At 38.1% G+C, this 13,044-nt stretch overlaps 1 protein-coding gene across 3 annotated transcripts in view; it reads left to right on the top strand.

Annotated features, from left to right (window-relative positions):
* Positions 1-13,044, top strand: part of ARHGAP21 (Rho GTPase activating protein 21) — a 112,297-nt gene that overhangs the window by 17,951 nt on the left and 81,302 nt on the right. Inside the window, exon 1 of one of the 3 annotated variants that reach the window (XM_050320599.1) lies at positions 12,131-12,262. The exons of the other annotated variants lie outside the window; for them this stretch is intronic. Within the exon in view, the coding sequence (XP_050176556.1) occupies positions 12,179-12,262 (84 nt within the window). The 5' untranslated portion in view covers positions 12,131-12,178. Of the gene's footprint in view, positions 1-12,130; positions 12,263-13,044 lie in introns of those variants that run through there. 3 annotated transcript variants of the gene reach the window in all.

Genomic DNA, 13,044 nt, shown 5'->3' with positions numbered 1-13,044 from the left:
GTGTGTAGTAGTTTGTGATTGATGGGTCACAGCGTGTGTACTCACACTTGGGACAAGGCTGGTAAAAGACATTCCTAAGATGTACTGTGAACTTAGTATGACACTAAGTGAATTATTTGTTAACGACTGAGACCTGCTGCTGGCTGAAAGGAGGTTGTGCTGACAGACTTTCTGCTAAAATATAAGCGACTCTGAGTTTAGTTTGTGACTTTCTCTTCATTATATAGTCAGCCTGTAGTTTTCCACTAATAAATCTCCTGCTCGTTTCTTGGTTTCTGCTAGTGTGTTGTTTTTTCCCTATATTCCTTACATTCAGTCATGCTTGTTTTTCTTTAATTTCTTTTTGAATGTTGTAGTTTTCAATATCTTGTTTTGATTTTTTTGACTGTAATGTTAGTACTCCCCTGAGCACTGACAGAAGTCTGAGATCTGATACCTTATGATAGATTTAGGACTTGCCTGTTAAAATGGTATGTTTTCCTTGAAACTGTGATTTCATCAAGTTTCACTGGCACATTCATTTCAGGCTTTGAATGTAGCTCTCATGACTGTCTAGAACTTTATGACAGCATTTTGTGTGGTGTGTCCCTTCACACACAGAAATTGTTTTGGAAGAACTTTTCAGTCCGTTGGAGTATACGGGTTCATGTGGGTTTATGTACTGTTTCCTGGGTGTGTGCACCTGGATTTCTGGCTTGTTTGATTCAGTCTTTAATAATTTAAGTTTCTCTGAGATTTTTAAGCGCTGGTATATTTATTTCATATTTGCTAGGAGTCTCTAGGTTGCAATTTTTTTTACCTTTTTATTTGTTTTGCATTATAGCCTTGAACTTTTCAGTTAAAAAAATAAATAAAAATCTTTGACCCCTAACTCTATGCAGGCTTTTAAGAAAGGGAATGCACTTTGTGCTTTGTATGCAATATAGAGGGAATGTTTCTAATGTGTGACAAATATTATAGATTTGATTATTCATGTTCCATTAAGTATTTGGATGCCTTTTTATGTTTTCAATCACTTGTGCCATGCAGCTTAAAAATGAGGACCACTTAATGGCCCCTCTTGTCCTACTCATGTCATCTTCCTATTGAACCATTACTTCCCAGTTAGGGTTTCTTTCCATTATTTAGTGTGTGGCAAAGGCTTCTTTTTTTAATGAATAGACTATTTGTGAAAGGCCATGGAATTACATGCTGGTTTTTTACAGCTCTGGAGGTCGTAGTTCAAACAATTCAGTGAGGGGAAAAAATTATCACCCATTACTCCTATGAGTAGTGCTGGTGGTGTAACTGTTGTTGCTGCGCCTGCCTAGCGTATCTGGCTGGTCATGTTTAACTGTTCACAACATTTGCACTCTGCTAATCCACAGAACGTGTTGGTGTTGTTCCCCATGTGTTTGACGCTGTTGAGGTTCTTCCCCAGAAGACCATGCCCAGTTTTTGGCCCTCCCTGCAGGACATGACAAACTGGAGAGAAGGAAGTTGTTCAGGGACTGGAGTGTCTGCCTGGAGGGGAGGCCACTGGCACCAGCTGTGCTCAGCCTGAAGCAGGGAAGGATTACGAGGCAGCTGGGTGAGGTTTTCAGCAAGGGACAAGAGAGTTGTGTAAGTTGCATTCTCCAGCTAAATACAAGGAGAAAAAAAATTATTGTTGAGGCTGGTTAAATGTTGGAACAGGTTGTGGAAGGTCCTGCACCCTTCTTCTTTGGAGACTTTGAGGGATTCACTGGACAAAGACCTTAACAGCTTTTCATCAGTAGTCTCCAGTGACAGTGATTAGAACTGTATGTTGTACTTTCTCTAAATAACCATCTGGTCCATTATATTGAAAAAGTCTTACTGGCATGTCCTTTCTAATAAAAATGAGGTATTTCTTAATCTGTTTATACTAAGAAAAGGACACCTATCTGTGCCTATAGACTTCTGAAAAATAGGGGAGATGCAATTAGATTCACTGGAAAACACTGACTTCTCTGTTGCTCTCACAGGTGTGGGTTTTGTTGTTGTTTTGTTGTTTGTTTGTTTTTCACCTGAGTCCCACCTGTGTAGTACTTCACAAAGATTACATTTTCAGTATAACATAAAGCTTAGCAAAATTGTGCTATTTTGGACTAGTCTATTTTAGAGATAGAGGTGTTTCAGGGATAAGAAAAAAAATTAACAGATGATGGATCTTGATCTTAAACCTCTCTCAAGAATTTCAGCGTGATGACTGAAGATGAGATGGCTTTTCATCAGCCAACATGAGTATTGACTAAGGTGACGATTACGTCAAATTTACAGTTCCTCTTTATTGTCTATCTTTGTTGACTTTCTTAGGAGCTATTTTGTCTATGTGGCTCCTGTATTAATTATCTTTTTTCAGGTTCAGTGCTCAAGTAAAGTGAAGGTACAAGTCTGCTTTCTAGAGTTTTTCTTTCTTAGCTTATCCATTATGTTGGAGAATTCCAGAAATTGTAAGTTAAAATAAGTTCCTGGAATCCCTTTGTATTTTTTCCTCATTGTGCATTATGTTTTTGGTGTAAATCATTCTCTCCTGGTTGAGATTGTGGGAATAAAGAGGAGGAAAGATGAATCTGAGATCAGTGTGCTCCTAAGAGTGATAAATCTAAATGGTGATGGTGGAGTTATGATACAGGCATTGTACCAAAGCAACCCTGCTTGTCCTTAATTTATTAGTGAGATCACTTCAGTGAATGCTGTGACTGATTTCCGAATAACGTTAAAGCTACATGACTGTGTTCAGGGTTGGAGATAGGAATAGCTCTTGAATTGGTGGGGTGGAACCCTATTGGCCAGAGTTTTGCTGTGGCTCTGCTTATACCCTCTCATAATAGTAAGGACTCCAAAATATTTTTAAGATAAAAAAATGTGAGATTAACCACAATTTTCTCATATATAGAAAGTTCATAGAAGGATTATTGGATTGAGTTAGAAGTTAAGGGAATATGTCTCCACTCCCTATTGACTAAAACAGAGTAAGTCCTTGCTTCTGGAATTAGTTTGAGATGAGTTTTTTTTATTCATTTTCTGTTATGAATTGAGCAAAGATTGCTACTGCTCAGAAGTCATTTTCCTCTAGTGTATATGAAGTTTTTTTTCCATTTACTCTGAGGCCTGCATTTCTGGTGATGTTATTAGCAGTCACTGGCTGAAGTGGTTCACTGAAGGGACAGGCAACAAACTGTTAGGGTGGCTAAGCCCATCACTTCTAGAAATATCATATAGTCTTGAGAGGCCATTTGGAAAGTGAAACTTACTTGTTATTAGTTAGGGGGTTCTTATGCTGATGAATGTGAACACAAGCAAACTTTTTTTAAGATGCTTCCTGCGTTTATGGAAGCAAACATTCCGTTTGTCTTGCCTTTCAGGTTGACTGACACTATTTTTTTAAGAGTTCTGGAATGATGAATTGTGCCACCAGTATCGTGAGGTTTGAGAGCATAATTCTAAGCGACACAACAAGCAACGAGATCTACTTAGATAACATCCCTGTGGAGCTACATGTGTTGAGTCTGTGGTTTTGTGCAATCAGTGTATTTCCCTTTAGTGGTAAGCACTAAAAATTACCCTGGGTTCACAGTGTAATTGAAATGTTGAGGCCAGAGGGTGAAGCCATTGACTTCCTCTGTAAATGTAATTGGGCAGTGCTTTTAGTTGAGGAAAAAGGTCTTTGCCAGTGCTACAGTAGTATTTTGCATAGTTTGTTTTTATTTTAAAAGTTCCTTTTATCTTGTGGTTAAGAAATAAAAATATTTTAAATTCCATTGTATGAAAGAATTATTAAGTATCATGTCAAGTCTCTTTCATACCACAAGTAATTGCCTGTTACATACAGTCAAATTCCGACACCTGGCTTCAGTGCCTTTGATCACTTAGACACGCGTTACAGTAATTTTACATAGTGCCTTTCACACTCCATCTAAAAACTTGTTCGGTGTCTGAACTGTAGAAATAAGTGGGATTTTGGATGTACTTCTTTTGTCAGCTTATTATATCGCTCCTTTTAGCATCTGCCTGGTCCATATCTCACTGTTTTGAATTTACTTTCTAGATGCTTAGATCTGACCATTGCTGAGAGACGAACTGGAGCTTCCCATGTTGTAAATGCCGCGCCGGGAGCTGTGTCCCATAAAGAGAAGTGCAACACCACCTTTGCTTGTGTTTTGTGAAGTTGAGGTTTTGCTCTCTAGAAAAATATGCATTCTTCAGCTCTTACAGACATATATAAAATGGGGAAAGTAGAATTTAATCTATTGGAAAACGAATGGTGGTCAGGAAAAAAAAGTTTATTGTTCCACCTGTACTTATATAACTTTTTGACAAGAACATGGCTGACTTCATGATTTTCAGTTACGATGTTTTTCCCTAAAGAATGTATATAAGCATTATAGGATTGGAATGTATTAAAAGCCTGCAGTTCTGCAAGTTTCTTTTTTTACTTTTGATGAGAGGATCACAATACCTATATTTCTGTAGGACAGTTCAAGAATGATAAATACTATAGGAATGTGGATAAAATAGGGATGGAGTAGAGAAACTGGGTTATTGTCCAAAAAAAAAAAAAAGGCAAGCTATGAAATGTAACTTGTGCAGTGATGACTGTATGCTGAAGGAGTGGAAGGCAGTATGGGTGAGAATGCAAGGCTCGTGTTCTTCAGACAAAAGAGACTCAGAAGCAAGTGATGTAATGGAGTGAAGAAGTAAAAATTCTTGAATCTGATTTCTTCTATGCATGCCATCAGTCTGCCCATCTGTTCATCTGTTAGTTCCTCTGCAGTTGCTCTTGAGGTCCTTGGCCAGTTTTGGTCAAATTCCAAGGCAGGGAAAGCTCTTGGAGATAATGAAGTGCCTGGGGAATTAGAGCAACTCAGCAGCTAGATGGAAGAGAAGCCCAGGTTAACGTTTCACACTGAAGGTGAGATGGGAAAGCTCTTGTGGCCAGTCAGCACATGTGTGACTGCCAAAAAAACATTCTTTCCTTTATAGGGGATCTGACAGGATGAAAGAAGATGACGGGGAGATACAAGATGTATGAGACTGAAGTCAGTTCTACTACTCATGTAGCAACTTGATATGTTTAATTTGTTTCTAAAATAAACCTTAAACCTTCTTAGAATTCCAAAGCTCCCTGGAAAATATGTTAACTTCTTAAAGTGTATTTTCTTCCAAGTCAGTCCATCTTTGGATGAATGAAGGTTTTAGAGAAGGGATGGAAACTTGCACAATGGTGGGGAAGACCTTGATCAAGTCCACATATTTTATACAACAAAAAATACTGGAAGTGAATATTTGGTTTCAGATTATGTCACATGACTGATCTGATAACACTGTTCCTGCAACATTGGGCTTGGTCTACATAGAAAAAGACATCAAAAAACTGATGGAAAATTTGAATTTTTGGATTTCTTCCCATTACCTAAACTACCAGGAAAGATTACTAGATGTGTAGAGCTTAGTCTTTAAGTGGTTTTTTTGGGTTTTTTTTAATAAATAAAGACTTGAATTTAAGCCTCTGAAAACACAGCATATGGAAGCAAGGTTATTAAAATTTTATTTGTAGACTTGATATATGGGGAACGGGGGAGTTTGATTTTGTTGTAGTTTATTTGGGGTACCTCATCTTCATTCCAAGAAATGAAAGCTTCATCAAAGTTCTAGACAAGCCTCTGACACTGTGCAACTTACTAAAGTTTGGGAGCAGTCGGAAAAGAAAGCTAGTCTTAAGTTAGCAAGCTGTATTAGTTAACAAGCTGTTTTTATTTAACTCTTCTTCACTGAAGAGTGACAAGTGGTGATACTTGTTTCTCTGCTGGGTTCTGTTGTTTGAGTGTGACAGGAGTTCTCTGTACTGCATTATGTTGCCTATAATCAATATAACAAATTGCCTGACAGATTTGAAAAGCTAACCCGTAGTAGCTTTATTTGGTAGCATATGTTAGCTACTGTATTTACACTTTATCCCCCTTCAAAAGAATAGTAGAAGTGCAGATGTGAAGAACGTTGCTCATTAAGGATCTAAGGTCTTGGACTCTACGTTCCCTCTCTGTGCATCCACAGGAAGAAATGTGCTAACAGCTGTAGGCTTCCAGTCAAAGGTGTTCCCTTAGGGAACATATAAAAAGAGGTTCCTTAACTACAGAGAGTGATAATTCCTAAATACAATCTTTTCATAATTTGCTTGCAAGTCAGGTGCTGCTGTAATATTGAACAAGAGTTGGGCTTCAGACTGCACTGAGTAATTCAGTGTAAATAGTGCTCCTAAGTGGCACCTTTCTCTGTAACATTTGCATTACACTAACAACATGTGAGTTCTACTCGAGCTTTAAATTTATGAGACCGCAGGTGTAAGCAGGAGAGGGGCATTTGGAAAGGATTCTGTGAAGAGCACTTGGAGGTCACTGATGGTGTGGCGGTGAAGTCGCTGAGGAGGGCGTTCAGTGTGTATGGGCTTTGCCAGCTGGAGTATAGCTGCCCTGAAGGAGTTTGCTGCAAGACATCCCAGTACACTGAAAGGATTTTCTCTATAAGCACCAGAACTAGCACTGTATTTTTCTGTATGTTTCTATATATGTTAATATATGTAAGGATTCTATTTTATCTCAATGAAAATTTTAGTATTCTGAAGCCCAGTCTTGGGCAGGCAAGTAACTTAGTTGTGGCTTTGGGTTGGGATCAGAAAATAGCAGAGCTGATCACATGGCACTGCACTGCAGTGAAGAATAGGAAGACAACAGGAAGTCCCTATTAGAATTATCCCTGTGGTAGGGCTCAGGTCAGTTGTGGAGCTGTGTGTGCTCAGACAGGATCACTAATACTGTAAATAGAAAGCCTTCTGTAAAAGAAAATGTGTGTACTGTTGAAACCAAAGGCATTACATTTGATGTGATTTAATTTAGATGCTTTTACCATCATTCCTTGGGGGAGGGAGAAATAAAAAGAAAATCTCCCTGCTTTCTAACCTGATCATGGCTGCATCATTACCACTGTGTGTAGTGTGTCTTCTGGAGGTTCACATGTAATCTCAAAATAAGTAGTAATGTAGCTTCTAGTTGCTGTTTTCACAAGGACAGATGCAGTGGTGGTGGGTGGCACATTATGATAGCAATAAGCATTTCTGTATTTTTTTTTCCATATTTTGTTTGGACATGAAAATAATTACCATGTAGAGAAAATTCAAATTAAGTTGTGTTGCATTTTTTCTTTGAGTGATGATGATGTAAAATAACCAGGTGAACAGCAGTAATGTGATTAAAACTGCACTTAATAAATACACTTGTTTTGTTTTTTTCTTGAAGTTGCTTTTTTCATCCTCTGCTGACATACAAAACTAAGGATAGTGAGAACAAATGACCAGTGAAACAAAGTGATACAGTTGTACAGACACTGCGTTGGACAAACAGAAATTTCCACAGGAGCAGTAGGTTTTGTCATCCAGGAACTTGCAAGTGGAAAGTGAGTGATCCCCTCTTGTGAGACACTGAGCTTGCAGTGATGATAGCTTGATTAAATGTACATGTTCTCATGAGTTTGATCTTATTAGCACTATAAATGTTATGAAGTGCTTAATGGTATCACAGAAGTTCACTTTGCATAAGAGTACATACGGCTTTTGTATTCAGCCCCCACTAAACTTGGCTGTGCATTCTTAAATAGAACAGTGGCAGAAGTTTCCAATTTGTAACTACTTCCAGTTTCTGAGGGCTGTCAGTTGCCTTTTTAGAATTCTGTTTGGGGACTCAGATCCTGTTTTATATCCAGTATATTTATTTTTGTGGGATAGCATACAAATGATACTTTCTTGTAGCTGAAGTTAATAAAAGTATATTCTTGTTTGAATACCTGATCTTCTCTGAAATGAAGAAATATGTATGAATTGAATGTTAGATAAAGAAGAGAAAATGCACGTTGTATCACATCCTAAATGAAAGTTGGTTAGAGAAAGGAAATGCCACACTAGTCCACTGAAATTGGCTAAGGCTGAAATCCAAGGAAGTGGGTAGTACTGGAACTTAACTGGTGAATTGAAGTAGTAGCTCAAGAGAAAAGGGCTTTTCTTTGTCATGACTCAAACTGACTCTTGCCAGATCAATATTGCTATCCCATGTCCTTGGAAGAAACCAGAATGATGGTGAAGGCATCTGGAGAGTGGATGCAAGAGAATTTTTTGAGAATTAGGCAGTAAAACTGATGAGCACCTCACTGCATGAGTGTTTAAAACACAATTAGAACAACTGTCTGTATATGATTTAGATCATATGTGGGGTGATGGAGTGGTACATTTACAAAATGAATCATGAGATACATTGTTTGACTAATCTAATGAGCTTATACATTGATTAAAAATAGAAGTTGCAATCATGCAGAAGAAAAATGAGAATTGTTTTCTTTTGCCCTTAGTTTATGATCAGAAAGTAGTAAGTCTTGTGTACTTACTTAGATTTTATTTTGTACTTTTACTTCTAGTAGAGTTGTAGCAGTCTGGTATGAATGTGTTAAATAGCCTGAAATGGTATTGTGCCAGCTGTTGTACCCTGCATTTTTTCCCCTAAGGAGATCTCTTGTGTTTCTAGTTCTATGAACTGTATTGAATCTTAAGAAAGAGTTGATACAGGAGGAAGGAAACACTTCAGATTTTTTTTTTTTTTTGGCTGTGGAGAGAGATTTTTTTTGTATTCACTGTTTCTTCCTTTTTTAATGTTCATAGCTTTTTGTAAAAATTTCAGTGATAGGAAAGAATTCAGAATGGAAATCATATTTCAGCCTCTTCCTGCTGTTGACTTGGTTTGTAGGAACTTTTCTCATTGTCAGACTTCGTGAAGCTGAGCAATGGAAACACTTCGTGTTTTCAGACATGCTTTTTCCTTTTGTTCTTGTGTACTTCTCAATTTCATTTACTAAAAAAACCTCAATTTCCGCTCCAGCTTCACCATCATAATTATGAGTCTACACCTTTTTGGTGTAGGATTTACCCTTTCAAAGAACTCTGTGTTCCAAGTTCTGAACAGCATCTTTCTGGTATACACTTCAGTGTGTGCTGACGATGTGGTTGACCTTTGTGTGCAGCTTGCATATTTGCTCATGTACAGAAAGTATCTGGAACTGTAAGGAAAAGGAAGCCCTTCCTTTCTGTGAGCATGAGCTGTTGTCTGTTTCAGAAAGCTTGCTGCAGTATTGAGAGAGAAGTAGATAATTAACTTTGAAACCTGGTGTCATCATCATCATATTTTTCAGTCAAAGCTCAGTGTATGGTAAAGAGCTCTTTGGGCAATTGGACACAGAGTTCTTTGGAGCCTGCTAATACTGATGTGTCCCCCTCGTCATTCTCTAGTTATGCCATGAGTGCGTCTTTAAATGCTCTGTTGACCTCCAAATTGGAAAGTCAGTGTGGAGGCCTTGCTTTTAAATTTTGGGCAAATCTTTTTAGAAATTTTGAGTGTTCACAACACCACCTGTTTTAGTTTTGTTTCTCCATTAAACTTTTTGAAGGAATACATTAGTAAACTGAGTGTTGAAGGCAGAAAGGGAAGCCCTCTGTTTATTGTAGGCCTATTTAAAGGAGGTTTTATACACAGGAATCATGCTTAGAAGAAACAGAAATGGTCTCCCAAAAAACATGTTAACAGTAAAGAAAGGTTAGAACAGAGGAGTGCTAACTAGTGGAATTTGATTTAGCCTCGTACCAGGAAGGAGATTCTCGTGTAAATGAGAAAGTAGTTGTCAAACTGGTTGATGATGTTCAGGAACAGTGTCCAGTAGTGGCAGATCAAATTTACAAGCCGACAGATTGACTTGGAAGAAAATTTTGAGATAGTCTATTTTAAGCAATAACTGCAGTTTGCTGTTGCAGGTGCTGCTCTTGCAGCAGTTTCTGAGCTCCTCTTTTTCCCTGAGGCACTTCAGTAAAGACTCAAGCTTGCAAAAAGTTTGGTCCTCACCTCGTTCTATGCCTACAGGAATTTACAAGTCTTTTGATACTAACCTTTGGTGGCAGCTGTCAGGCCAATATTGACTGTTTCTAACAATGTTTTCCTAATGCTGTATATTATTATTTATGGTTTTACCTGCAGTATTTAGGCGTAAGCACTGCCCAGATTGTAGGAGGAAAAAAAATTGGTTTAGAATTTCCTTAAAACAAGTTTTGGAAACGAATACCAAAAAGTAACAGGTTAATAATGGTTTTAGTATAGAACAGCAGTCTTCTCCTAATTCTCCAGATCTACTTTCCCTTCTTCCCTCTGCCTTATTTAGTTGATGACAGCATTTTTCCACAGTGCAACAAATGTGCAGCTGGCTGCTTTTCCAGCCATGTGTAGGCTGCCCCACACGTTCTGCCAGCATCCCTGCTGCCAGTCCTGCAGGGGGCCGGGTCCTTCCTCGTTCCATCCAGCATTGCTGTCCTGGAGACTTCTCTGCCTCATTCTGCTCTGGCATCTCTGCAGTAACCCCCTGCTCTGTAAAATCTTCTCAGACATCCTCTCCAAGATTTCTCAAGCTTGGATAGTTGTGGTGTCTGTTGTGAGGAAGTGTATCTGTTCCACCTAGTAATAGTTGCTAAGCAGGACATTTTTTCTAGCCCCTTGTCATGTCAGGACAGGCTACTTCAGTGCAGACCATCTAACTTGTATGAGAGAAGTTTTATTGTTCTAATTTCTTGAGCTCTTTAATCCCCTTTATTTAGAGTGGGTTTTTTTTCTCTCTCTTTTTTTTTAATTTCCTGGGGACACTTTAATTTTGTACTGTGTGGCACTGATACTACTGTTCTCTCTTTTGCTTGATTAGGTGTTGTAATAGAGAATCTTTGCCACGTATGTCTTAAAATGAACCAGAATAGATTTTTTTCTTTGTACACAACTGTGTCTTGGAAATTTTCAGACTATTCATGTTGTTGAGAAGGGAGGAGGTTCGCTTGGACTCTGGTATTAATTCCCAGAGCCCTTGGAATGAGAAACTGGAACAAGATTTTTTTTAAATTTTGTTTAGTTAAAACAAACGGGGCCTTATTCATGTAACTGTTTCAGAGTTACGAGTTGCTCTTTGGGCACACCATTTGTTTGACCCTTGTGTACAAGTTTGTTGTATTTCCAGACCACTTTTATAGCACAAATTTTCTTTCCCATTCAAAGTACTTTTCAGTCATTGGACCATTACTGAACCAAAGGGTGAATTGGCCACCTTTTCCTGTAGCTGTTCCTCCATCCTTTCCCAAGACAGAAAAGTCTCTTGTGTCTCATGGATGTTGTTAGATAGTTGTATCATTTAAACTGCAGTTTTTCTAAGTTGATTCTGTGATGGGTCTAATAGTTCATGTAAACATCAGATAAAATGTGTATGTTTCTGCAGAAACACACTTCCATTCTGAGTCCCACCTTGGAAGGGGAGTACAGGGAAGGCAGTCCTGATACAGAAAGTGAGGTGCATGCTGAAATAGGGTGGTTGTTCACAGCTTGCAAAGAAGGAACACTTGAAGGAAGAAAGAAGCTTTTCCAGTATTTCTTCAGTTTCTCAGGATCCCTCTGGTGTTGCAGCCCTGTCAATATGGTTTTCAACCTTCATTACGGAAGGCAGTCAGTGTTTCTGTGCAATGCTAATTGTACTCCTGTAGGTTTAAAGAGAAGTCTACTGTTCAAGAGCCCAAAGTAGATAAACCCATATATTTTTTATGAAAACTGCAGTTTTCTTAACATTGAGAAGTTGCTCTTACTGTGCTGTTTTAAAATAGCCCAGATCTTTTGGATCACATGTAAACACAGGAGCCATTGTCACAGCTATGCCTAGGCAAGTTTAAGATTCATATGATACGAATTATGACACTAAATTGCTGATATTCAGAGCAGTTTCAGCAGGAGCAGAAATGAAGGGGCTGGGATTAAAGAACAAGCACAATTTGAGAGTGCATTTTTGTGTTTGCTTTAGTGTGATTTCTTAGGATGTTCTTATTTCTCATTTATTCCCAAGAATGCATAATTTGTCAGCTTCGGAAGTATTATTTTGAAGAATGTTACGCAGTTCTGTCAGTTTATCTTGTTGAGTTGACATATGGCTGGGGTGGGAAGGGAGACTGAACAGGAAGGAAAGTCCTTGTTCCTGAATGTCATTACTGCATAGCTCTCATATCCTCGAGGATCTCCGGGACAAAAGCTGAGTCAGAGCACAGCAGCACTCTGCGCTATAGCAAGACATGGCCCAGCTCAGGATTTTGGACTGCATTATCAATCACAACTGGAGTTTCATTTGTAACCTGTATTGTGCGTGGAGTGATCAGGTTTGTTGTTTGCTTATCCTTACATGCAATATGATTATATAAGTTTAAGGTGGAAAAGATAAAGGCTGTAGTCGATCTCTTCTCCCCACCCCCAGCCTTACTGAGGATGTACTATTAGAAGTGTTGCTATTTACTAAGGAGTTTTCTAGAGTTACTAAGCATACAAAGCATGATTCGACTATATAATTGCTTTTTTTAACACTTTGAGTACTTTAGTTTGTTCTCTTTAGAGTTTTAAGCTTTGAGAGGTTTTACATAATGAATTGCACAGAAAAATAAATATGACACAGAGGAAGGGGGAGATATGCCAGGATAAACTGTGTTGTGACTGAATATAAAGCTGACTTGTTTTCCTGCTTTAAAAAGGTGGAGCATCTTGGCTATTGCAAAATACTTAATCACGAATAGGATTAGAAAAATAGCGTGAGGGGAGGTTGTTACTTTTTTGTTTTTAAACATAAAGGCTTAAATTAATTTCTGCAGAATGCTATTTAGTTCTTAATATGGACAAATTTAAGTCTGTTTAACTGACTTGCTGCAGAACTGGAGGGAGAAACAAACAAAACTTGTCTGGATTTTGAAGGAAAAGGTTTTAAAATAGAATCCACTTACTAAAGAGATTTAAATAGTGTATGCAGTTGTAATATTACTTTAAAGGTACTCTAAATATTATCTGTATTTCTCATATAATATTCAACCAGTTAGTGAAGATTTTTTTTTTAATCTTTCTCTGGTGAAAGGGGGAGGTAAGCACTTCTTATCAAGCTGCAGTTTCAGTACAC

This window comes from Myiozetetes cayanensis, unplaced genomic scaffold (genome assembly GCF_022539395.1).
Source record: "Myiozetetes cayanensis isolate MyiCay16 unplaced genomic scaffold, myiCay2020 scf1, whole genome shotgun sequence".
In the NCBI taxonomy this organism is placed as follows: Eukaryota; Metazoa; Chordata; class Aves; order Passeriformes; family Tyrannidae; genus Myiozetetes; species Myiozetetes cayanensis.
The sequence above is the reverse complement of the archived record's forward strand: the minus strand, read 5'-3'. Positions and strand labels throughout refer to the sequence as shown.